Below are 26,093 nucleotides of genomic sequence, written 5' to 3'. Positions count from 1 at the left end.
TGCACAATGCCAACAAACAAGCGAAACAGGAGCTGAAACGGGATTATACATCACAGGTTTGAGCAAAGAAAAGTCCGATCATTTTCACTAGCAGCTTATTCACCTTCTGGCTCCCTCAGCAGTGTCTCACACAGTCCCAGGAACGCCTCTCCCTTCCCCCCGGCTCACTCCAATCCCGGAACAGGTTCCTGCTCCGCTCTGCCTCTTACAAACAGCTCCCGAATCTCCCTGAACTTCCCCCGAGTCAGTGAGGATCTCTGAGCTCCTCTGCGTCCACACTCACCAATGGATGTGCTGCTGGGATGTGAACGCTGCTTCCTCGCTGACCTGGGCGCTGACATTTCCATTTCAGTCAGTTTCAAACAAAGGATTTCCGCTCACTGAGGAAATGGGCGGGGCCAGGGGAGGGCAGCGCGCAAGCGTCAGGGCATCAGTGTTGACAGCATGCGCCTCTCTCCACAGTCATTCAGAGAACAAATCTAATTTGCTGAGTTATAATAAAGGCAAAAATACAGCGGATGCTGCAATCTGAAACCACAACAGAAAATGCTGCAAAATCTTACCAGGTCTGACAGTATCGGTGGAGAGAAACCTGAACAAGGAGCGACATTCCGAAACCTTGTGCTACCATATAAACCTGTTGGACTTTACATGGTGTTGTGAAACTTCTTACTGAGAGAAATAGAGCCAACGTTTCGAGTTAGGAAGACGAAGGCTCGAAACATTCGCTCAATTCTCTCTCCACAGAGCACGTAGTCCTGGACCTTGGAATGTGCCAGTCTGCAACACTCGGTCGAGGACAGTTCTTTCAGCTGGAAGATCAGCAAGTTTCGGGCGGACCAAAGCGCGTCCTTCACCGAGTTGATGACCCTCCAGCAGCAGTTGATATTTGTCTCAGTGTGCGTCCCCGGAAACAGCCCGTAGAGCACAGAGTCCTGCGTCACTGAGCTGCCCGGGCCGAACCGCGACAAATAGCACTGCAAAACCAGTGTTGTGCGACTTCATACTGTGCCCACTATCTGTGAAATTTGCACATTCTACCTATGTCTGAATGGGTTTTCTCTGGTTTACCCCCACAGTCCACAGATGTGCGGGTAAGGTTGACTGGCTATGCTAAATTTACCATAGCTTTAGAGGGATTAGTAAGGTAAACATGTGGAGTTCTTGGAATCGGACCTGGATGGGTGTGGTCGGTAGAGATTCGATGGGCCGAACGGCCTCCTTCTGTACTGCAGGGATTCTATGATTCTGTCAAGCAGCAATAATGCTCAGATCACAGCGGGACAGACACAGGGTCAAATGTGGAATGGCTCATCCTAAAGATTAAAAGATCAGAGAATAGGTGAAGATAAATCTGGCAGAAAGGATAAACATATATCAACTGTATGAAGGTCAGTGCTCTCACAGTGAGCATGTGGGTGGCTCTGAAAAGAGCCTTTGGGTTTTGTGAGAATCCATAGACAGTGCGGCCCTGGCGTTTCAGAGCGTACACCACATCCATGGCGGTGACCGTCTTCTGCTTGGCATGCTCGGTGTAGGTGGCGGCATCCCTGATCACATTCTCCAGGAAAACCTTCAGCACCCCGTGGGTCTCCTCGGAGATCAAGCCTAAGATCCGCTTGACCCCGCCACGGTGAGCCAGGCGGCGGATAGCTACTTTGGTGATGCCCTGGATGTTATCATGAAGCACTTTGCGGTGTTGCTTTGCTCCACCTTTCCCCAGTCCTTTGCCTCCTTTCCCTGTGCCAGACATGATTCTTCTTCAGTTAAATTTCTGCTGAATGAGAGAGGAGCTGCTGCAGCTTCCTTTATTATGTGGAGATGCCGACGTTGGACTGGGGTAAATACAGTAAGAAGACTCACAACACCAGGTTAAAGTCCAACAGGTTTATTTGGTAGCACAAGCTATTAGCTTTCGGAGCGCTGCCCCTTCATCAGGTAAGTGGGAATTCTGTTCACAAACAGCATATAAAGACACAAACTCAATTTAGAAAATAATGGTTGGAATGCAAGTCGTTACAGGTAATCAAGTCTTAAAGGTCCAGACAATATGTGTGGAGAGAGGGTTAAGCATATGTTAAAGAGATGTGTATTGTCTCCAGCCAGGACAGTTCGTGAGATTTTGCAAGCCCAGGCAACTTGTGGGGGTTACAGATAGTGTCACATGAACCCAAGATCCCGGTTGAGGCCATCCTCATGTGTGCGGAATTTGGCTATCAGTCTCTGCTCAGTGACTCTTCATTGTCATGTGTCTTGAAGGCCGCCTCGGAGAACGCTTACCTGAAGATCAGAGGCCGAATGCCCGTGACCGCTGAAGTGTTCCCCAACAGGAAGAGAGCAGTCTTGCCTAGTGATTGTCGAGTGGTGTTCATTCATCCATTATCGTAGCGTCTGCATGGTCTCCCCAATGTACCATGCCTCAGGAATTCCTTTCCCGCAGCGTATCAACGTTGGCCGAGTTGCAAGTGTATGTACCGTGTACCTCGTGTATGGTGTTCTCACATGTGATGATGGCATCCGTGTCGATGATCTGGCACGTCTTGCAGAGGTTGCTGTGGCAGGGTTGTGTGGTGTTGTGGTCACTGTTCTCCTGAAGGCTGGGTAGCTTGCTGCGGACAATGGTCTGTTTGAGGTTGTGCGGTTGATTGAAGGCAAGAAGTGGGGGTGTGGGGATGGCCTTGATGAGACGGTCGCACACCTCCTTGTGGAATGTGCCTTTGCAAAGAAGGTCTGGAGTCAGATGCAGTACCCGTGGAGATATAACTTGCGGGATAACAATACACATCTCTTTAACCTTTGCTTAATGCTCCCTCCACTCACATTGTCTGTGTCTTTAAGATCTGGTTGGTTGTAGGGATTCCCATTCTAATCAGGATTCTGTAACTTGATTTTGTGTCTCTGTGCCCTGTTTGAGAGCAGATTTCCACTCCATCTGACGAAGGAGCAGCGCTCCGAAAGCTAATGGTATTTGCTACCAAATAAACCTGTTGGACTTTAACCTGGTGTTGTTAAAACTCTTACTATGTCAGAACCAAGCAGACAGCGCGCAAGTGAATCGGAGGGAAAGCTCCCCGCAAGCAGCTGGCTACCAAAGCTGCCCGCAAGAGCGCTCCAGCCACGGGCGGAGTGAAGAAGCCTCACCGCTACCGTTCAGTTTGTTCAGTTGTTTAATCAAAATATTACAAATCGGAAACTGGACATATGGGCCTTGTTCAGTTGCGCTCCCCTAGCCCCGCCCATTTCCTCAGTGAGCGGAAATCCTTTGTTTGAAATTGACTGAAATGGAAATGTCAGCGCCCAGGTCAGCGAGGAAGCAGCGTTCACATCCCAGCAGCACATCCATTGGTGAGTGTGGACACAGAGGAGCTCAGAGATCCTCACTGACTCGGGGAAAGTTTAGGGAGATTCGGGAGCTGTTTGTAAGAGGCAGAGCGGAGCAGAAACCTGTTCCGGGATTGGAGTGAGCCGGGGGAAGGGAGAGACGTCCCTGAGACTGTGTGAGACACTGCTGAGGGAGCCAGAAGGTGAATAAGCTGCTAGTGAAAATGATCTCGATGTTCTCTGCTCAAACCTGTGATGCATAATCACGGTTCAGCTCCTGTTTCGCTTGTTTGTTGGCATTGTCCAGTGAATGGTGGAAACAGGCGGGACAGTGAGGATGGGAGTAATCCTGTAACTGACACGGATCGGAGGCACCAGCTCATCCAGCAGAGAAACGAGAAAGAAACGTGTTAGCAGCGGCTGTTGGTTTCAGTAAATGGTGAGTGAAATGGGAAATTGTAACCAGATCTGAGGGGCGGCACGGTAGCACAGTGGTTAGCACTGCTGCTTCACAGCTCCAGGAACCTGTGTTCGATTCCCGGCTTGGGTCACTGTCTGTGTGGAGTTTGCACATTCTCCTCGTATCTGCGTGGGTTTCCTCCGGGTGCTCCGGTTTCCTCCCATAGTCCAAAGATGTGCGGGTTAGGTTGATTGGCTATGCTAAAATTGCCCCTTAGTGTCCTGGGATGTGTAGATTAGAGGGATTAGCGGGTAAAATATGGAGGGATATGGGGGTAGGGACTGCGTGGGATTGTGGTCGGTGCGGGCTCGATGGGCCCAATGGCCTCTTTCTGTACTGTAGGGTTTCTATGATTCTATGATTCTAATTCTCCTTGTAGCCTCGGGTAGTGACATCCTCTGAGTGGTATTGGTGTGAATAGGTTCGAGATGTCAGACAAGATGTTGGAATGCTCCTCTTGCAGGATGTGGGAGATTAGGGAGACCTCCGGTATCCCTGACGACAGCACCTGCAAAAGATGCATCCAGCTGCAGTTGCTAGCAAAGCGTGTTAGGGAACAGGAGAAGAAGCTTGATGACTTCCATCTAATTCGGGAGAATGAGAAGTATATAGACAGTAGCTTTCAGGAGATAGTTACACCTAAGCAGCAGAGCACAGGAAATTGTGTTACTGTAAGGAGAGGAAATGGCAATGTGAAAGGACAGGCAGAGCAGGGTTCCTCTGTGGCCATACCCCTCCACAACAGGTATACTGAATTGGACACTGTTGTGGGAGAATGCTTTACCTGGGACAAGCTGCGACAGCCGGAACTCTGATACTGAGTCTGGTTCTACAGCGTAAAAGGGTGGGATGAAGAAGAGGAGAGCAGTAGTGATAGGGGACTCAATGGTCAGAGGTACGGACAGGAGGTTCTGTGGTCGGGACAGAGACTCCCACATGGTTTGTTGCCTCCCAGGTGCCAAAGTCAGCGATGTCTCTGATCGCGTGCACAACGTTCTAAAGTGGGAAGGTGATCAGCCAGATGTCGTGTTACACATCGGTACAAATGACGTGGGAAGGAAGAATGAGGAGGTCCTAAAGAGTGAGTATAGAGAGCTTGGAAGGAAGTTTAAAAGCAGGACCCCGAGGGTAGTCATGTCAGGATTGCTACCTGAGCCACATGCCAGTGAGGGCAGGAGTAGGATGCTTGGGCGGATGAACATGTGGCTGAGGAACTGGTGCAGGGGGCAGGGTTTCCAATTCTTGGATCATTGGGTCTTCTTCTGGGGCAGGTGGAACATGTACAAGAGAGACAGGTTACACCTAAACTACCAGGGGACCAATATACTTGCAGGGAGATTTGTTAGTGTAATTGGGGAGCGTTTAAACCAGATTTGCAGGGGGATGGGAACCAGAGTGCCACAGCAGATAGTGGAGCAGGGGTAAAAAGACAGGTTAGTTCAAGCAAAATCACAAATGGAAGGGTAAAGTGTGGTGGAAATAATCTTTTGAGGTGTGTCTATTTCAATGCCAGGAGTATTGTGGGGAAGGCAGATGAGCTGAAGGCGTGGATAGACACATGGAAATATGACATTATAGCCATTAGTGAAACTTGGCTACAGGAGGGGCAGGACTGGCAGCTCAATGTTCCAGGGTTCCAATGTTTCAGGCGGGATAGAGGCAGAGGGATAAAAGGTGGGGTGGGGCGGGGGTGGGGGGGGGGGGGGGGGGTGGGGTGGTTGGGGGAGATGGCATTGTTGGTCAGGGAAAATGTTACAGCGGTACTCAAGCAGGATAGATTAGGGAGCTTGTCTACAGAGGCCCTATGGGTGGAGCTGAGAAACAGGAAAGGTATGACCACATTAATGGGGTTGTATTATAGACCACCCAATAGTCAGCGAGAATTGGAGGAGCAAATCAGCTGACAACTGCAAGAAACACAAAGTTGTGATAGTTGGGGATTTTAATTTTCCACATATAGATTGGGAATCGCATACTGTTAAAGGTTTAGACGGGGTAGAGTATGTAAAATGTGTTCAGGAGAATTTTCTACATCAGTATATAGAGGTGCCAACTAGAGAGGATGCGATATTGGATCTCCTATTGGGAAATGAGTTAGGGCAGGTGATGGATGTGAGTGTGAGGGAACACTTTGGATCCAGTGATCATAATGCCATTAGTTTCAACCTGATCATGGATAAGGATAGATCTGGTCCTCGGGTTGAAGTTCTGAACTGGAAAAAGACCAAATTTGATGAAATGAGAAGGGATCTGGGAAGTGTGGATTGGCACAGGCTGTTCTCTGGTAAGGATGTAAATGGAAAGTGGGAGGCCTTCAAAGGAGAAATTTTGAGAGTGCAGAGTTTGTATGTTCCTGTCAGGATTAAAGGCAAAGTAAATAGGAATAAGGAACCTTGGTTCTCGAGGGAGATTGTAACACTGATTAAGAGGAAGAGAGAGTTGTAAGAAATGTACAGGCATCAAGGAACAGATCAGATGCTCGAGGAGTATAAAAAGTGCAAGAAGCTACTTAAGAGGGAAATCAGGAGGGCTAAAAGAAGACATGAGGTTGCTTTGGCAGACAGAGTGAAGGAAAATCTAAAGAGCTTCTATAGGTATGTTCGGAGCAAAAGGATAGTGAGGGATAAAATTGGTCCTCTTGAAGACCAGACTGTGTATGGAACCAAAAGAGATGGGGGAGATACTAAATGGTTTTTTTGCATCCGTATTTACTGAGGAAACGGGCATGGAGTCTACGGAAATAGGGCAAACAGGTAGGGAGGTCATGGAACCTTTACAGATTAAAGGGGAGGAGGTGCTCGCTGTCTTGAGGCAAATCAGAGTGGATAAATCCCCAGGACCAGACAGGGTATTCCCACGGACCTTGAGGGAAGCGAGTGTTGAACTTGCAGGGGCCCTGGCAGACATATTTAAAATGTCAGTATTCACGGGGGAGGTGCCGGGTGATTGGAGGGTGGCTCATGTTGTTCCGTTGTTTAAAAAAGGTTCCAAAAGAAATCTGGGAAATTATAGGCCAGTAAGTTTGACGTCGGTGGTGGGCAAGTTATTGGAAGGTGTGATAAGGGATAGGATCTACAAATATTTGGATAGACAGGGACTTATTAGGGAGAGTCAACATGGCTTTGTGCGTGGTAGGTCATGTTTGACCAATCCATTAAGAGTTTTTCGAGGAGGTTATCAGGTAAGTGGATGAAGGGAAGGCGGTGGATGTTGTCTACCTGGATTTCAGCAAGGCCTTTGACAAGGTCCCTCATGGGAGGTTCGTTGGGAAGGTTCAGTCGCTAGGTATACATGGGGAGGTAGTAAATTGGATTAGACACTGGCTGAATGGAAGAAGCCAGAGAGTGGTTGTGGAGGATTGCTTCTCTGAGTGGAGGCCTGTGACTAGTGGTGTGCCGCAGGGATCGGTGTTGGGTCCATTGTTGTTTGTCATCTATATCAATGATCTGGATGATAATGTGGTGAATTGGATCAGCAAGTTTGCTGATGATACCAAGATTGGAGGTGTAGTGGACAGTGAGGAAGGTTTTCAAAGCTTGCAGAGGGATTTGGACCAACTAGCAAAATGGGCTGAAAAATGGCAAATGGAATTTAATGCAGACAAGTGTGAGATATTACACATTTGAAGGACAAACCAAAGTAGAACGTACAGGGTAAATGGTAGGACTCTGAAGAGTGCAGTTGAACAGAGCGATCTGGGAATACAGGTACAGAATTCCCTAAAGGTGACGTCACAGTTGGATAGGTCGTAAAGACTGCCTTTGGTACATTGGCCTTTATAAATCAGAGTATCGAGTATAAAAGTTGGAGTGTTATGGTAAGGTTATATAAGGCATTGGTGAGGCCGAATTTGGAGTATTGTGTACAGTTTTGGTCACCTAGTTACAGGAAGGATGTAAATAAGATTGAAAGAGTGCAGAGAAGGTTCACAAGGATGTTGCCGGGACTTGAGAAGCTGAGTTACAGAGAGAGATTGAATAGGTTGGGACTTTATTCCCTGGAGCGTAGAAGATTGAGGGGAGATTTGTTAGAGGTGTATAAGATTTTGATGGGTATAGACAGAGTGAATGCAAGCAGGCTTTTTCCGCTGAGGCTAGGGTTGAAAAAAACCCGAGGGCATGGGTTAAGGGTGAAAGGAGAAAAGTTTAAAGGGAATATTAGTGGGGGCTTCTTCACGCAGAGAGTGGTGGGAGTGTGGAATGAGCTGCCGGATAAAGTGGTAAATGCGGGGTCACTTTTCGCATTTAAGAAAAACTTGGACGGGTTCATGGATGAGAGGGGTGTGGAGAGATATGGTCCAAGTGCAGGTCAGTGGGACTCGGCAAAAAATGGTTCGGCACAGACAAGAAGGGCCAAAAGGCCTGTTTCTGAGCTGTAATTTTCTATGGTTCTATGTTGTCTCGTGTGATCAAAACACCAAAAATAGCGGATGGATAGAAGCTGTGTGTGGGGAAGTGGAATCAGAAACGTTTATTGTTGGTCATGATCTCTTGAACACATATTTCTTACTGATTATCAATTGAAAAAAATGCCTTTCTTTCATTAACATTGTCTGAGCTTGAGTTCCAAGATATATGTTTCCTTCCCCTTGGTGAACATATGGAGAAATAATTTCCACGGTTCAGATTCATCTGAGAAGAATAAGTTCCCCTGTCCCCTTCTAACAGCTAGTAGGTGTAATATTATTCCTGGAGTGCACAGGCACAGTCAGAACATCATTCCACTGTTATAGACATCAGAAATAGTCGGCATTTCATTGATCTCAAGTTCTAGGTCAATATGTTCAATCCAACTTTCAAAAACTGAAGGACAGGTGGAATAACTTTCCCCAATTCGCTCCTGCTCAGTATCCGTGATGGCAGGTGAGTCTCTCTCAGTACAAAGTCCCATTATCACAAAGTCAGAATGCACAGAAGTGGCACTTTGGCCCATTGAGTCCGGACCAACAAAACTAAATCTGCAATAATCCAACTTTCCACCCCTTGGCCCATAACCTTGACTGTTATGACATTCAAGTGTTCATTGATGTACAATTTAAAGTTTGCATTTTCCCCTCTCTACTACCCTCCGATGTAGTGCATTCCGGATTCTCACCACCATCCGGGTGAAATGATCTTTCCTCAAATCACATTGAAAGATGGACCTATCACATTACAAAAGTGGATCTTCAGCTGCCGATGAAATACCAGGTGCTGCAGCTGATTGAAATGTACAGAATTAATCCAAGAATTATACCCAGTCATCTCATAAAGCAACACATTAAATTCATTTGCAAGGATCTCAAACTACTGAGATGGATATTGTTTCATTTTCAGTAACACACCATGTGCCAGATCACTATTCTCACCAATGGTCATAACACCAGATCAGAGCAAATAGAAAATAAATGTTATTTTGTAACTTGCCCAAAAGATTTTGACATGAACAGAGAATAAAATAACATCACTCACATAGATGAGAGATAATCTGATGGTAAATAAACTGGGCTCCCATAATAAAGACAGTCAGTTATAATGTAAAACCCATACACACATATTAGAGACAGCGAGATAGTGCAGATATTAATGACTATAATAAAAAAAGACGTATTGAAAACCTTCTAGTGCAAATTAAATTGGGAACACACACACTTACATACCAGAAGCTGTCAGTGGCATTCTTATGCCAACAAACTTTGTGTGAAATGTTAAACAAAAACATTTGATTCAAAATGTTATAGGTGCAGAATATAGCCACACCACCATGAAATAATTTGACGATTACTGAGAAACATGATATTTCACAGATTTACTACTGAGTTGAAAACAAATGTTTGCACACCAGAAACAGTTAACAGATATTAATGGAGCACACACGCTCAAGCTTAAGACACGTGTGCACCAAGGCACAGAACACCTCTTGCATTTACTTTTAGATGCAGAATTAACTTGGCACTCATACAAATTAATTTAAAGGATGTAAAAACATGCCCACAATTCCGACACTGAGAAAGCTAGTGATTCATTGATATTCACAAGCTCCACACAAAAATAAAACTGACAATTACTTACTTAAATCAAAATCACATAACAGTTATTGACAGATGCAGAATAAAGTTCAAATTCACATGCCAGAAATTGACAGAGAGAAAGCAAAAATAAACAACACTCATGTGCAAACAAGGCTGTTTCAAAACAAAACCAATACTCAAAACCAGAAATGCACAGGGACAATGAAACACCTGCCCTCAGTTAACAGACACTGACAGGAAATGTGCAAAAGTCAAATTTGCACAACAGAAAATGGGAGGTAATAAATACAGAAAGGAATCAATTTGACACAAATGAAAATTCCCACAACAGTTCAGAACTCACATTCAAATTTATGAAGTGTTAGGACAAATGTAAGTTTTAATGTTATAGACAAACAAATGCATTCCATTCTGCCAACAAAATTTTGATAGGTACGTATTTTAGGAAAGTCAGACATTGCAAAAACCATCAAATGCAGTGTGATAAGATCAAAAACAAGAGCTATGAAGCAAAATCACTCTTTCTTGCCACAAAACAAGAGGAACAGAATAAAATAATAAATGTAACAAAGGGACTGCGAGCTAGATAGCAAAGTAAGCATGGTATGAGACAGAAGAGAGAACAAGCTCTCATGGCAGAAAATAATCGACACAAAATTAGTAAAAAATCTGCACTGGAAACTGATAGTGATGTTGTTAGGAGAAAAATACACAGAATAAAATTACACCACAAACACAGCAGATGAGACTGACAGATACAGACCAAATCTAGATTGTCATGACAGAGACAGGCAGTCACAATGCAAAACCCATAACGCAGACAGCAATACAGAATGAAATCACTTTTTCCACAACATGAATATAAATACAGGAATAGCTCGCTTCTCAAGATAAGAAGGATCAACATCGTCCAAAAGCACACATAAATAGCTACTTTAAAATAACAAATAAACATGTACATACAACTGTGTTGTGTAAAGTGAACTGGGAGTCACTGGTGAGAAAGGTGAATGCTCAGAAAGTCAATTGAAAGGTACAAAGTGAACTTTGAACTCAAATATCAGAGTTTCACAATAAAGGCCATAGCAGAGATTGACAGGAAATGAGGAAATCCTCATTCACTTAGCATTACCCAAGGGACACAGGATAAATTAACGGACATACTTGTGACCCTGGCATTCACAGAGAGAACATACAATTGCAAATACGTGCCACAGAGTTAAAAATGCTAAATAACCCACACACATGCATGCCAGGAACATTTTACATTTCAGAAAGATGCGGTGAATTAAATTACATAACTCCTAATTAGCCACATTATTTACTCAATATCAGTCATATTCATGTTACAGAGAATGAAAAATTCAGAATAAAACTCACAGTCAATGACACATATATCAAATGTATCAAATTGTTGCACAGAAGCAATTGACAATGTGCAGAGTGAAATTCCCATACAAAAACACAATATTCAAAATACACAGTAAGACAAAGGAAACTGAGGGGAACAGAGGAATGTCACATTCACTTGGCCCCATTTAAGAAGTGCAGAAGAGAAAACATTCTCCCAAACCAGAAAACAACAGCTGCAGAAACTGCAACCCCCCACCACACACACACACACACACATATTCTCTCCCTCTCTCTCCTGAAATGTCACACAACAGTTCACAGTGTATGTATGGTATAATGAGAATCAAAGGCCAGACCGAGGGAGTATGGTCACTTTTCCTTTCCAGAAAATAGAGACAGTATAATATAAATGAATCAATCCCAGTGACTGAGAGCCAATGTCACTATTATGTTGCAGAAACAATAAACTGCAGAAAATCAACCATTGTGAAGTGATATGTGGAGGACAATAAGATGGTGACTGCATTTGCCTCTTGGCAAAGGCTACCTTCACCAGCTCCAAGTGCATCATCAGGCCCGTTGCTTTCCAGTGTTGTGTTCACAGACAGCACAGTCCAATTTATTGTTGACTGTTGTTGCTAACTGCTGGTTGAAAATGAGCCATACAACATGGTACATGTACATTCAGAAACATTTTACCTTGGAGTGAAGTAACAGAAAACTAGTACCGTCAGATATAAGTGTTCACAAATTATTATATTCATCAAAATTAAAATTCTAAAGATTGAGGGTGTGAAGGATTTCTATAAATGCAGATGGTGTAGCATAGCATGAAGTACAATGGTCAGATAGCTGTGAGAATCAATGCCTTCCACACCATTGACCATAATTTGATTCCCAACTTTTGCAGTGGTCCTATATTTTCTGTACTTTACTGCATTTAATTAAATATTTTCAGCAATGAAGTAGGTGAAATAAGAAAAGCAAAATAGTTTTATCATAAATGTGTTTTGAATGTAAAATTCTGTTTGTTTCTCGAATAGAAACTTTGTTGTAACAAAAGTATAGGCTGGAAATTAATAAATTAATTTGAAGTCACAATAATCGTTAAAATAGTAGTTGATTGAAACATTCAAGAAAAACTTGAGCAAACGCCCGATGTCTGCGGAAGTCAGTAATTGAGGTAAGTACATAATAATATCAATTTTAAAAGACAGAACTTAAACACCTGAAGTGCTGAGCTAATTCCGTCACAATGTAGATAAAGTGTCACTCACAAAGTACACAGAGATACTGCCAGATCATCAGGCCCAATGTCACAAAGAAACTAATTATTCAGTCCCACAGTATTCCCAGTAAGAGAATACTTTTTGATTTGATTTATTATTGTCACATGTATTAAAATACAGTGAAAAGTATTGTTTCTTGCGTGCTATACAGACAAAACATACCATTCATAGAGAAGGAAATGAGAGAGTACAGAATGTCGTGTAATAGTCACAGCTAGGGTGTAGAGAAAGATCAACTTAATGCAAGGTAAGTCCATTCAAAAGTCTGACAGCAGCAGGGAAGAAGCTGTTCTTGAGTCGGTTGGTACATGACCTCAGACTTTTGTATCTTTATCCCGAAGGAAGAAAGTGGAAGAGAGAATGTCTGGGGTGCTTGGAGTCCTTAATTATGCTGGCTGCTTTGCCGAGACAACGGGAAGTGTAGACAGAGTCAATGGATGGGAGTTTGGTTTGCGTGATGATTGGACTACATTCACAACTTTTTGTAGCTCCTTGCAGTCTTGGGCAGAGCTGGAGTCATACCAAGCTATTGTGCATCTGTAAAAGCTGGTGAGAGTTGTAGCTGACATGCCAAATTTCCTTTGTCTTCTGAAAAAGTAGAGGCATTGGTGGGATTTATTAATTATTGTGTCGTCATGGGGGGACCAGGACAGGTTGAGTAAAATAGAGCACCATTGGGCGACTTTACAAACTTTCCCTCTAACCCAGGTGAGAGGTGGAGAATCAATTACATAATTTAAAAACGCTAGACTTAAATACCCTGTGTGATATTGTTCAAAAAATAAATAGCAGTTCTTTACTGGACCAAAGTATAAATTATGGGAAAAAAAGATATAAATTGCAATGAAATACAAGAATTTAGCCAAGTCCACATGTTGCATACCAGTCCAACATAAAAAATCCAGAACATTACATAAAACGGAAAGAAAAATGACAATTCCTTTACTGCATGCTGCAGGAATTACATGTGAGACAATGGATCTGATTGACACATCTATATTTTAATATTCACATAGTTTCAAATGTGTACCAATCCAAAACTCAAATATAGCTAGTGAGATTAATCTATTACTATATTACATCAAATCCATATTATAAATTATGACAAACAGATATTGATATGTTAAGCTGTGAAACAAATACATTTTAACACAATGCCTGAGATAAAAATAAAGTTCTGACACAGAATATCCCACACTTACATATGACAAAACAGATACAGATTGAAAACTACACTTAAATAGATAAGTAGAGAATTATAGCAGCAAAATGAATCTGTCATTCACATTTTGCCTCAGACAGACATAAGGACAATAGCTTCCAAAACAATGACAGATTGATTCCTACATATACATACTCTACTAGAGGCTGACAGATTGAGCATGCGGCCCTTAGTTATAGAAACTGCCAAGACTGAAATCTATATCATAATTCCCACACTCACACTGTCTGAAACTGAAGAATCTTGTTCACAAAAAGTATGCATGAATACAGAATCTTCCCTTCAATCAAATACAAGGTGGTCCAAAAATGATGTAATATATCAGGCACTGAAAGACAGATAGTGGCACATTCACACCCAATATCAAAATTGCAGGGTGTTTAAATGAATTATACACTCAATATCAGGTGGACCTTGATGAGAACTGAATTAATTCACACTCATATTTGCTTTGAGGGAGTGACAGATACATGCCCACACACTCAGAATGTTCAAGAAACTGACAAGCTATGCAATAAACCCACATCATTGAGATTACAAGTAAAATATGCACAGAGCTATTACCACAGTAATATTTGTAGTAGATTTTTAAAAGTCCATTGACAAGTAACTTGTTCCACAGTCAAATAACATGCCACAGTTTGAATGACACTAAAAAATGACTAACTGAAAGGTTTTGACTGAATCACAATAAACTTCAACTTCACATTTGTTCCAGGCAGATTCTGCTGGAACTCAGTCTCACAAGTTGTACCAGAAAATGTTAGAAACTAATTTAATCCCAGTTTTGCATACATTACAAATACTGAGCAATAGGCAGAGGGATGAAATACACAACTTCATATATAATGTGAAAATGGTGTGTGCAGAGTAATGCAAATCATTCAGCATTCACAGGAAGGAGAAATCAAAGAACGAACACCTGATTTCACAATCCTTAAGATCAATCATCAAACAAAATAATTTCTACTCTCAAGAATGGAAAACAACATGCAGAGCACCACGGACTGTCTGATATAGAAGGAAAACATTATTCTGGAAGTGAGCCCCACCCACTACACCCACTTGCAGAATGATAAATTCTAAAACCGAGAAACCCATAAAAATATCTGAGGAAAAAGTTACTATGTTTAACAATACTCACGTTTGAAACTGTTCAGCAAAGGTTCAATAAATTGTAACCTGGGTTCAGGGTGCCCTATGATGAGAGATTATGGATTATGTTCCCTAAATTTAGTCTCTTGAGAAGCTGAAGGATATGGGACAACAGTTTGGAAAATCAGCTTGAAATTCAACATTATTCATGATCACTTTGAATGGTGGGGCAGGATTGATGGGCTATGTGATCTAATCTTATGCAATTTATTGTGTTCCTGTAAGAGGTATGTTGTAGAACCTACTTTACAATGCGAGGAACTAGACAGGGGGAAAGAAAAACACCCATTCATAATTCAGGGAAAGACAGTGAATAATAGTGATGTACAAACCTGTGTTTTTAACCTCTGTAGTAAACAATGACACAAAGTCGACTTTAAATACTTAAAACACAATTCCTTTTATTCTGTAGCCACTTAAACAACAGTAAATACTTGCAATGCATAAACCAAATGCTCACACTGTATTACTTTATTTAACTTCAGGTTGATTTCCACTTGCAATTATGCCAGGATTTTGTTGTCACATGGAATCAGTCCTTTGTTCTCTTCTTCTAGACGCTGTCTCTACTTGTGAGTTTGGCCTCTGGGTTCTTCTCACTGCGTTTCTGAACAAGCTCTTTGTGTTAGCAGAGTTAAAACTTCAAATATTCCTTGGTGACCAGCAAATCAATTGATCAGGAACTCCAATTACATTGTTCAATTAGGCCAAAACAATTGAGCCAAAGTAGTGGTATTGGACACTCCAGGCCTCGTATTATCAGTACTTAAATGCATTTTATTTACATTTCAATGCACAGATAAGGGACACTGGCTCCAAACGCCTGAAAAGAACTCCTCTTTACCAAGGACATGCTGTTACATCTGACATCTTGTGTGTTTTGACAAGTTCCAGGCCCACTTGGGCACAACAAAACCTAGCATAGTGAAAAAAAAACTTTAATCAAAAAATAGGGTTTGCTTGATTGAAGATCTTTCAGCATATTAATAGTTAAAACTCTGCAGATTATTCACGCACAATAGGCATATCCACATTCCAGAGTTAGATATTATGAAAACACTCAATCAATTATGAAATAAAATGCTTACAAAATTATGACCTAATTATAATGAAGTAACTAACAAGTAGAAAATCAAATCCAGACTCACATTATCAGAAGCAGACAGGTGAAGAGTAAAAGTTAAAAAAAATCTAAAATGATACAGAGTAACACCAAAATTAATAGCTCAGAAATGGACAGCTACAAAGTACATCAAAAGAGGACAGGTAGAGAGTAACACATATATCAGAATGTGACAGTTTCAGAGAGTCCTCACATAAATTTACCAGAATATAAAATGTACAGTAAAATGCAGATCAGAAAGAGTCTGCACCGACACTCTGAGCATTCCAAACATACACTTCTACCCATTGCATTTAGCATGGTTGATTCACCTAACTTGCCAAACTTTTAATAGTGAAGGACAATTTACCATGGCCAATCCACCTAAGCTGCACGTATTTGTAATATGGGAGGAAAATGGAGCACCCACAGGAAACCTATGGAGAAACAGAGTTAATATTGAAGCTGTAAATTATGGAATAATATCGATGGTAATATTGAAACATAAAATGTCTAATACAAAATAATACCACATATATGCACGAGGGTTGGATAGATGGCAGAGTTTTTTTTCCTAGTCAGGTTTTTATCACTGACCCGATATCCGTGTCCGCAATATGCACATGAGCCACAGTTTCGTCATATAATCCCAACAGTACAGAAGCAGGACATTCGGCCAATTGAGTCTGCGGCCACTCTCCGAAAAAAGCATTTTACCCAGACCCCTATCTCTATAACATATTTACCCAGCTAATCCCAAAACCTACACATGTTGCGACATTAAGAGGCAATTTAGCATGGCCAATCAACCTAACCTGCACTCTGGAGTGTGGGACGAAACTGGAGCATGCAGAGGAAACCATGCTTATACGAAAGAGAGCGTGCAAACTCCACACAGCTACCCAAGGCTGGAATTGAACCTGGGTCCCTGGCACAATAAGGTAACAGTGCTACCCAGCCTTTGAGTTTGACCTTAAAAATTCTGGACTGTTGCATCCAAATGACAGGAAGAAATGAGGAACGGTTGGCACTGGTGACGAAGGGAAAGGAACAAACTGTATCAACAGTATATTGTTGGTGATGAGGTTTTACCAGGAGAGAATATGCTGCTGTTGCTGAAGAGAAAGTAAGCGATTCGTTGAATAAGGAAGCGGCAAGGGGAGTTGATGATGTGACGGCAGAGAGAATTTGTCGATGTGACCAGCAGTAACTGTGATTGGTTATCTGAACTAACCAATCAAATAAGTGGAAAACATCACATCATTGCTGCTTAGCCCAAGGTGATCATGTCTTTCATCCATCTTTCATTTGCATAGTCGTCTGGGTCAGTCTATAAAAGAGAAGTTCCGGCTAAAATTTCAGTCATTTTGTGTTTGTAGTCTGCATGCACTATGCCTGAAGAAGAGAAACTCCAAGCTTCCAAGAAAGGCACCAAAAAAGCCCAGAAGAAGCAGGTAACGAACAGTGGCAAGAAGAGGAGGAGATTCAGGAAGGAGAGTTACAGTCTGTACATCTACAAAGTGATGAAGCAGGTTCACCCCGACACCGGTATCTCCTCCAAGGCCATTAGCATCATGAGGTCCTTCGTCAAAAACATCTTCAAGCGCATCACGGGTGAGGCATCCGGCTGGCCCATTACAACATCCCACCATCAGACTCACCATGTACTACTCCAGAATCGATTGCATTCTTGGACACATGCATCTCCATCAAGGACAGTCACCTCAGCACTTCACTGTACTGCAAGCCCAGGGATAACCTCACGATGCTCCACTTCTCCAGCTTCCACCCTAAACACGTTAAAGAAGCCATCCCCTATGGACAAGCCCTCCGTATACACAGGATCTGCTCAGATGAGGAGGATCGCAGCAGACACCTCCAGATGCTGAAAGATGCCCTCATAACAACAGGATATGGTGCTCAGCTCATCGATCGACAGTTCCGATACGCCACAGCGAGAAACCGCACCGACCTCCTCAGAAGACAAACACGGGACACGGTGGACAGAGTACCCTTTGCCGTCCAGTACTTCCCAGGAGCGGAGAAGCTACGACATCTTCTCAGGAGCCTTCAACATGTAATTGATGAAGACGAACATCTCGCCAAGGCCATCCCCACTTCTTGCCTTCAAACAACCGCACAACCTCAAACAGACCATTGTCTGCAGCAAACTACCCAGCCTTCAGGAGAACAGTGACCACGACACCACACAACCCTGCCACAGCAACCTCTGCAAGACGTGCCGGATCATCGACACGGATGCCATCATCTCATGTGAGAACACCATCCACCAAGTACACGGTACATACTCTTGCAACTCGGCCAACGTTGTCCACCTGATACACTGCAGGAAAGGATATCCTGAGGCATGGTACATTGGAGAGACCATGCAGATGCTACGACAATGGATGAGTGAACACTGCTCGACAATCACCAGGCAAGAGTGTTCTCTTCCTGTTGGGGAACACTTCAGTGGTCACGGGCATTCGGCCTCTGATCTTCGGGTAAGCGTTCTCCAAGGCGGCCTTCACGACACACGACAACGCAATGTCGCTGAGCAGAGACTGATAGCCAAGTTCCGCACACATGCGGACGGCCTCAACTGGGATCTTGGGTTCATGTCACACTATCTGTAACCCCCACGACTTGCCTGGGTTTGCAAAATCTCACTAACTGTCCTGTCTGGAGACAATACACATCTCTTTAACCTGTGCTTAACACTCTCTCCACTCACATTGTCTGTACCTTTAAGACTTGATTACCTGTAAAGACTCGCATTCCAACCATTATTTTGTAAATTGAGTTCGTGTCTTTATATGCCCTGTTTGTGAACCGAACTCCCCCTTACCTGACGAAGGGGCAGCGCTCCGAAAGCTAGTGGCTTTTGCTCCCAAATAAACCAGTTGGACTTTAACCTGGTGTTGTGAGACTTCTTGCTGTCATTATAACATGCGCAGCACCATCAGCTCCCCGGCGATCCAGACCGCCGTGCGCCTACTGCTGCCCGGGGAACTGGCCAAGCACGCCGTGTCGGAGGGGACAAAGGCGGTGACCAAGTACACCAGCTCCAAGTAAAACTGCACAACGCACTGAAAACAATACACCCAAAACAACCAGACGGTTCTTCTAAGAGCCACCCACAACTTCTGTGCGATAGCTATGTCATAATTTTATGAATTATTTTATTCACATTGACTTTTTAACGTTTCAATCCGAAAGGTCTGGATAGCGTTCTCGCCTGTTTGGCGGAACCTGTTAACTATTGTCCATGAATAATGTCTGGCCACTGACCCCCTGTTCTCAGAGGAGTTCATATTCAGACACTTTCATTGTCTTGAGGGAGAGAGAGCAAATAGAAAACAAATGTTTCCAATTCCAGTTCTGTTCCGGTTTGGTCTCTATAACCGATCATTTCATTCCCTGTTAACCCCGATGTTTTATGAAGTCTCAACCTCAATACTGGCAAATTTAAACCAAAATTTGCTGTCTGCTTCTGAGCGGCGCCAGTAGGCAGCAGTCCACAACACGGAAACTGTATTAGAATATTGTTTTATAAATACAACGTTTTTTCTTTCAAAATTGCCATTATTGTCCAAAGTACCAGAAATGGGACTTCTCGCTGCCAGGAAAGCGGGTTTTAAAAAAGACCGAGATTACACCCAAATGGATCCCGGTTTGTAAAAGCGAATCTGAGACTTATGATGTAAAAGGAACCAGTAAAATAATGGACGGTAATTTCTAAACATTGTCATTAGGCGGTCTTTCTGGGTGAAGGGTTTCCTTGTTTCTCACATATCGGCGGTCTCACACGCTCAATGAAAAAAAAATCGTGATTCTGCTAATTTGGTGCTATTTTCCACTTATTGCCCTACCCTCATTTACCAGACACACACAATCCGGAAGGAGAGGAAGAGAGCTTGGCTGACTTTTTAAATCACACATTAAAAGCTGGATTATTATTTGCACTACTTTTGAAATGTGAAAAACAATCGGTTGGAATTTGAAAACGTGGCTTCTGACATTCCGCCCTCTCATTTTCTGTTTTTTATTCAGAGTTCCCGCAGAATGTTACTTCAATTAATGTTAGGCTTATTGTCAGTGACAAAGAAATCTCAGATATAGTCAGAAGTTGATTGATAAAGGGAAATTGTAGATTGAGATAAATGGACTGTATTCTAATTTTGAACTGAAATCTGAATTAGGTATTAATTTTACAAATCCCTACTAGCCCTTTTCTATGTTTTTTGGCGCTCATTTGAAATCATGAATCGGTTGGAATTTAAGAACTTGGCGCCCTTACGTTCCTACCTCAGCATCTGTCCTTTCCCGATTGGTGCTTTAAACTGATATCTTAGAAACCCTACAGCACAGAGAGGGGCCATTCGGCCCATCAAGTCTGCACCGACCACAATCCCACCCATATCCCGACATATTTACCCACTAATCCCTCTAACCTGCGCATCCCAGGACACTGAGGGCAATTTTAGCATGGCCAATCAACCTAATCCGCACATCTTTGGACTGTGGGAAGAAACCGGAGCACCCGGAGGAAACCCACGCATACACGAGGAGAATGTGCAGACTCCACACAGACAGTGACCCAAGGCGGGAATCGAACCCAGATCCCTGGAGCTGTGAAGCAGCAGTGCTAACCACTGTGCTACCGTGCGCTGATTGGTCATTGTGGAGGTGTCGTCATTAGGTTTTTCCGATAGCCAATCAGCAATGTGTGCGCCGCCATCCCTCCCCAAGCTATAAGAGAAGTGAATCTGGGCGGCTTTTCTCGTTCTCTGTCAAAGTCTTTGTGAGATTGTGAAGATGTCTGGAAGAGGAAAGACCGGCGGGAAAGCTCGGACCAAGCCCAAGTCGCGCTCCTCTCGGGCTGGACTGCAGTTCCCGGTGGGCCGTGTTCACAGGCTCCTGAGAAAGGGCAACTATGCGGAGCGTGTGGGTGCCGGAGCCCCGGTCTACCTGGCTGCTGTGCTCGAGTATCTGACGGCTGAAATCCTGGAGCTGGCCGGCAACGCGGCCCGGGACAACAAGAAAACCCGCATTATCCCCAGACACCTCCAGCTGGCCGTGCGCAACGACGAGGAACTCAACAAGCTGCTGGGAAAGGTGACCATCGCTCAGGGCGGGTGCTGCCGAATATCCAGGCAGTGCTGCTGCCCAAGAAAACCGCTGCGGCATCGAAGACCAAGTGAAGCGACCACTCTGAAATCCAACAACCCTATGGCTCTTTTCAGAGCCACCCACTTTCTCTGTAAAAGGGCGGCCAAATCTCCATCCGATTAATAGCGAATTTGTGAGAATTTCTCTTGTTTTCCACTAAAATGACCTGCGTTGTTAATCTACCAATCTTATCTGCGAAAGGGTGGGGTTACTATGAGGGGCCTGTTGGTACACAAGGAATTAAACTCAATTGCAGGTTAACAGCGAAAGACACAAAATTAAAGAAAGTTATGCCACCGATATATAATCCGCGCTGCAGCTCTTTTCCTGACAGACTTGGTGGCTCTGAAAAGAGCCTTTGTTGGATTGGGGGTGAGGTGGGTTTTTAGGCACGCTCCCCGCGGATGCGGCGGGCCAGTTGGATGTCTTTGGGCATGATGGTGACTCGCTTGGCGTGGATGGCGCACAGGTTGGTGTCCTCAAAGAGCCCCACCAGGTAAGCCTCGCTGGCCTCCTGCAGGGCCATGACGGCCGAGCTCTGGAAGCGGAGGTCGGTCTTGAAGTCCTGAGCGATCTCCCGCACCAGGCGCTGGAAGGGCAGCTTGCGGATCAGCAGCTCGGTGGATTTCTGGTAGCGGCGGATCTCCCGCAAAGCCACAGTGCCGGGCCGGTAGCGGTGAGGCTTCTTCACTCCGCCCGTGGCTGGAGCGCTCTTGCGGGCAGCTTTGGTAGCCAGCTGCTTGCGGGGAGCTTTCCCTCCGGTGGACTTGCGCGCTGTCTGCTTGGTTCTGGCCATGATCTGTAACTGTGTAGGACACAAAGGCTCTGTGAGTGTTTATATACATTGTAGTCACCGCCCTCTGCTCCTGACTGGATGCTGCCCCATCCCGTGGACAAGTTTGAAAAGAGCGATTGGGCGACGTGGATTTCAGGGCCCTGATTGGCGGAACTGTAACTGACAATTCTTCAATTTCAAAAAGCCCGCCGATCTCTGAGGGACAAGAAACGGAAATGAAAGATAATCGACTTTGAAGCGAATTGTCTCAATTTAAAAAAACGGAAAAATCTCAATGTTTCCTCACTGCCTTAGCACCAGGAATAAATTCAGATTCATTCCGTGATAGACCTATAAGTAGCTGGGATAAAACTCCAAGTGATATGTGGAAAAAAGAATATAAAACTTAAAATCTTCATCTTGTTTGTGGGTTTATTTATATCAAATCCGTGTAGACGTTAAAGGGACAAACGGGCTATTCATTTTTCTAATGTACTGGAGTTGAGGGGTTGTTTTTATAAACCGTGTTTGTTACAAATTCATAATGTTGATGTTTGATATCCTAATTATTGGATTAGCTGAAAACAGCAGGGACAAAATGGCGGGATGACAAAAGGGTCGCTTTTCTGATGCGTGACTGTGAATCTGCGTTTGAATAACTGAGTGTACACGACATCCGTGCTGCTTGGAATGATATAATTCGCAGCATCGATGAAGGCTGGTAAATATAAATGTCCTCTTCTCAAGGGCCATGAGCAGAATGCAAAAGAAGAGACAGGGAAAATATTTCTATGAAGCGAGAGCAAAAGGGTACACCGGATCAGAATACAGAACACAAGCATTCTGGTCTTCGGGGAGTCGACATTATGTTGAGTGCAGAGCAGTTCCACAAGGGCAGGCCTGGCTAATATGCTGTTTGGAGAATCGTTACAGACTCCATTGGCAGAGTCGTCTCTGTGCACTGTAGGGATTCTGTGGACTCTAAAGAATTGTTAAAAATAAGTTCTAACCAGTTGAAGACACATGAATTTCTCCTGACCTCGTGTAGAAATGGATTAAAATGATACATCAGTTTAAAATATCCAGACGTTTTAATGGTAATAAAAGATTAACAGGAAGTTGCAAACATGTACATATCCCATCCATTATTATTTCTACCCCACAGCCAGTATGTGTCTTTCTACCAGATACACATTGAGAATCGGAGACCAGTTTCAATTCCGGCCTCGGGTCACTGTCTGTGTAGAGGTTGCACATTCCACCCGTGCCGACGTGGGTTTCCTCCCACAGTCCAAAAATATGCCGGGTAGTTTGATTGGTCATACAAAATGAACCCTAGTTGTCAGGGGGGATCAGCAGGGTAAAAACGGGGATAGGGCCTCTGTGGGATTGTAGTCGGTACAGACTCGATGGGTCGAAGGTTCGAATGGTCTTTCTTTACTGTAGGGGGATTCTATGTCTGAAACGAGCGGCAATGTTGCTTAGATTGTCTGTGCGGGATAGACACACGGTCAAATGCGGAATGGCTCACATCCTAAAGATTAAAACATTATAAATTATAGAATAGATGATGAATATTGATGAAAATTACAAGCATATGCCAACTCACCAAGGTCAGTGCTCTCAAGGTGAGGATGTGGGCGGCTCTGAAAAGAGCCTTTGGGTTTTGTGAGAATTGGGTGGATTTGATCAGCCGCCGAATCCATAGAGAGTGCGGCCCTGGCGTTTCAGAGCGTACACCACATCCATGGCGGTGACCGTCTTGCGCTTGGCGTGCTCGGTGTAGGTGACCGCATCCCTGATCACATTCTCCAGGAAAACCTTTAGCACCCCGCGGGTCTCCTCGTAGATCAAACCCGAGATCCGCTTGACCCCGCCACGGCGAGCAAGGCGGCGGATGGCTGGCTTGGTGATGCCCTGGATGTTATCACGAAGCACTTTGCGGTGCCGCTTTGCTCCGCCTTTCCCCAGTCCTTTGCCTCCTTTTCCTCTGCCAGACATGATTCTTTTTCAGTCAAATCGCTGCTGAATGTGAGAGGAGCTGATACAGCTTCCTTTATTATACAGCTCGCCCCGACCTGACTGAGAAAGAGAGAGAGAGTGAGAGGCGGGGCGGGGAGGAGACTGAGAGACAGACAGAGCAGTGAAATGTCTTTCACCATCCAGCTCCTCCTCCTGCCGGCTCGAACCGACATTTTAGATTCAAATTCAAACAGAAGTGAAAAGAACGCGAGGAACAAAACGTACAAACTGAATATCAGATACAAGCGAGTTAGAAACCCGTCTATTCAAACCAGACTTGTCAGTGACATTCCCGTCTCAGTGCAATCCTTTCTATGGCGAGTCAAACTGCTCCCATTTCAATTCCAGCTCCTACTCCACTCCGGCACAACTTTCCCGACCGGTTGAGAATTTTAATATTGAAGAATATAAAACTCTAAGTTTGATCTAAAACAGGCTTACTGAACTTTGGATTAATCCCAAAACTCCTGGAATGTGTCAGAGGATTAGGTCAATAATGTCTGAAACGCATCGTCCACATCTCTGGAATTATCTGGAATATTTCCATCAAATTGTTCGATAGGTGTTCGGTGGCTGACGTTTTTCAATCTGATTAAATTAATCTGGGACTGTTCTGATCAGATATTAACTCCTACGATATCACAGCAAACACACCGATTCGTATCGGTGAGGATGCGCTGATGAACAGCAAAGACATTGCAGGGAATGATCTCAGTTTTCAGACAGGGATTATCCAGCAATTTGAAGCGTTCTCTGCCTTTCCCTCACAGTAAGAAGTCTCACAACACCAGACTTCTTGTGAGACTTCTTACTGTACTTACCCCAGTCCAACGCCGGCATCTCCACATCATGGTTTCCCTCACAATCCAACTTCCTTTGCTCAAACTGCGAGCAAATCAAACGGGGGAACTGAGTAAATTGGAACAAAAACAGAAAGTGCTGGAATTTCTCAGCAGGTCTGACAGCATCTGTGGAGAGAGAATGTTTGGAGCCTTCCTCTTCCTAACTGAAAACGTTGGCTCTATTCCCTCTCCACAGATGCTGTCAGACCTGCTGAAATTTTGCAGCATTTTCTGTTGTGGTTTCAGATTGCAGCATCCGCTGTATTTTTGCCTTTATTATAGCTCAGCAAATTGGATTTGTTCAAAAGAATGATTGTGGAGAGAACCGCATGCGCGAAGCCCTCCCATTCCTCCCATTTCCTCAGTGAGCGGAAATTCTTTGTTTGAAACTGATTGAAATGAAAATGTCTTGGCGCAGGTCAGCGGGGAAACAGCGTTCACATCCCAGCAGCACATCCATTGGTGAGTGTGGAAACAGAGGAGCTCAGAGATATTCATTGACCCGCGATAAGTTCAGGGAGATTCGGGAGCTGTTTGTGAGAGGCAGAGCGAAGGTGGAACATGTTCCGGGAATGGAGTGGACCTGTGGCGGGGTGTTGGTGGGGGCCGTGGGGGGCGCGGGGGAGGTGTTTGGCAGTGATTGCTGGGGTTGTGTGACACACTGCTGGAGGGAGCCAGGAGGTGAATAAGCTGCTATTGAAAATGATCGGGGTATTCTCTGCTCAAACCTGTGATGTAGAACCCGGGTTCAGCTCCTGTTTCAGCTTGTTTGTTGGCATTGCCCAGTGAATGGTGGAAACAGGCGGGACAGTCAGGATGGGAAAAATCCTGTAACAGACACGGATCGGAGGCACCAGTTCATTCAACTGAGAAACGAGAAAGAAACGTGTTAGCAGCGGTTGTTGGTTTCAGTAAATGGTGAATGCAATGGAAATTGTAATCAGATGTAAGGAAATCTCCCTGTACCGCCGGGTAGTGACATCCTCTGAGCGGTACTGGTGTGGGTAAGTTCTAAATGTTGTCAAATGTTATCAAAGCACCAGAAATACCGGATGGCTAGAGGTTGTGTCGGGGGTCGTGGAATCAGAAACCATTTTTATTGCTGGTCGTGATCTGTCGAACGCGTATTTCTTACTGATTATCAATTGCAAAATATATTTGACTCTTTCATTGACATCGACTGAGGTTGAGTTACAAGATATATGTTTTCTTCCTCGAGGTGAACATATGAATAAATCATTTCCAAGGTGCGAATTCAGCTAAGAATAATAAGTTCCCGTCTACTTCTAACTGCCAGTAGGTACAATATTAATCCTAGAGTGCAGAGACACAGGCAGAGTATCAGTTCCATTGTTACAGAGATCAGAAAT

At 44.0% G+C, this 26,093-nt stretch overlaps 5 protein-coding genes across 5 annotated transcripts; 2 read left to right on the top strand and 3 right to left on the bottom strand.

Annotated features, from left to right (window-relative positions):
- Nucleotides 1-1,295: 1,295 nt before the first annotated feature.
- On the bottom strand, nt 1,296-1,753 carry LOC144494031 (histone H4-like). Its single transcript, XM_078213605.1, has 2 exons — nt 1,406-1,753; nt 1,296-1,316 (listed from the first exon to the last, which is right to left on the bottom strand). The coding sequence occupies exons 1-2, from the start codon at nt 1,751-1,753 to the stop codon at nt 1,296-1,298; spliced, it is 369 nt and encodes a 122-aa protein (XP_078069731.1).
- A 13,442-nt stretch (nt 1,754-15,195) lies between these two features.
- LOC144494185 (histone H2B 1/2-like) lies at nt 15,196-19,056 on the top strand. Its single transcript, XM_078213788.1, has 2 exons — nt 15,196-17,535; nt 18,842-19,056. Exons 1-2 carry the CDS (start codon nt 17,304-17,306, stop codon nt 18,985-18,987), a joined length of 378 nt encoding a protein of 125 aa, XP_078069914.1. The 5' UTR covers nt 15,196-17,303; the 3' UTR covers nt 18,988-19,056.
- A 1,674-nt stretch (nt 19,057-20,730) lies between these two features.
- On the top strand, nt 20,731-21,116 carry LOC144494184 (histone H2A type 1-J-like). The gene is given in 2 exon segments (XM_078213787.1): nt 20,731-21,049; nt 21,052-21,116. Coding segments are annotated over 2 exon segments (384 nt in total).
- Nucleotides 21,117-21,469: 353 nt separating this feature from the next.
- Nucleotides 21,470-21,880, bottom strand: LOC144494183 (histone H3). The gene has a single exon (XM_078213786.1). It carries the CDS (start codon nt 21,878-21,880, stop codon nt 21,470-21,472), a length of 411 nt encoding a protein of 136 aa, XP_078069912.1.
- A 1,668-nt stretch (nt 21,881-23,548) lies between these two features.
- Nucleotides 23,549-23,860, bottom strand: LOC144494182 (histone H4). Its single transcript, XM_078213785.1, has one exon. The coding sequence runs from the start codon at nt 23,858-23,860 to the stop codon at nt 23,549-23,551; it is 312 nt and encodes a 103-aa protein (XP_078069911.1).
- Nucleotides 23,861-26,093: the final 2,233 nt, after the last annotated feature.

This window comes from Mustelus asterias, chromosome 5 (assembly GCF_964213995.1).
Source record: "Mustelus asterias chromosome 5, sMusAst1.hap1.1, whole genome shotgun sequence".
NCBI classification, from domain to species: domain Eukaryota; kingdom Metazoa; phylum Chordata; class Chondrichthyes; order Carcharhiniformes; family Triakidae; genus Mustelus; species Mustelus asterias.
Note: the sequence above shows the minus strand (reverse complement) of the source record. Positions and strands in the feature narration are given on the sequence as shown.

Excerpts from the sequence above, each read along its gene's own strand:
- LOC144494031 (XM_078213605.1), bottom strand. The coding sequence starts at position 1,753 with ATGTCTGGCACAGGGAAAGGAGGCAAAGGACTGGGGAAAGGTGGAGCA. Across the intron at positions 1,317-1,405 it reads GAGCCACCCACATGCTCACT|GATGAGCCATTCCACATTTG; the intron begins GTGAGAGCACTG and ends TTTAATCTTTAG.
- LOC144494182 (XM_078213785.1), bottom strand. The coding sequence starts at position 23,860 with ATGTCTGGCAGAGGAAAAGGAGGCAAAGGACTGGGGAAAGGCGGAGCA.
- LOC144494183 (XM_078213786.1), bottom strand. The coding sequence starts at position 21,880 with ATGGCCAGAACCAAGCAGACAGCGCGCAAGTCCACCGGAGGGAAAGCT.
- LOC144494185 (XM_078213788.1), top strand. The coding sequence starts at position 17,304 with ATGCCTGAAGAAGAGAAACTCCAAGCTTCCAAGAAAGGCACCAAAAAA. Across the intron at positions 17,536-18,841 it reads GCGCATCACGGGTGAGGCAT|CTTCTTGCTGTCATTATAAC; the intron begins CCGGCTGGCCCA and ends GGTGTTGTGAGA.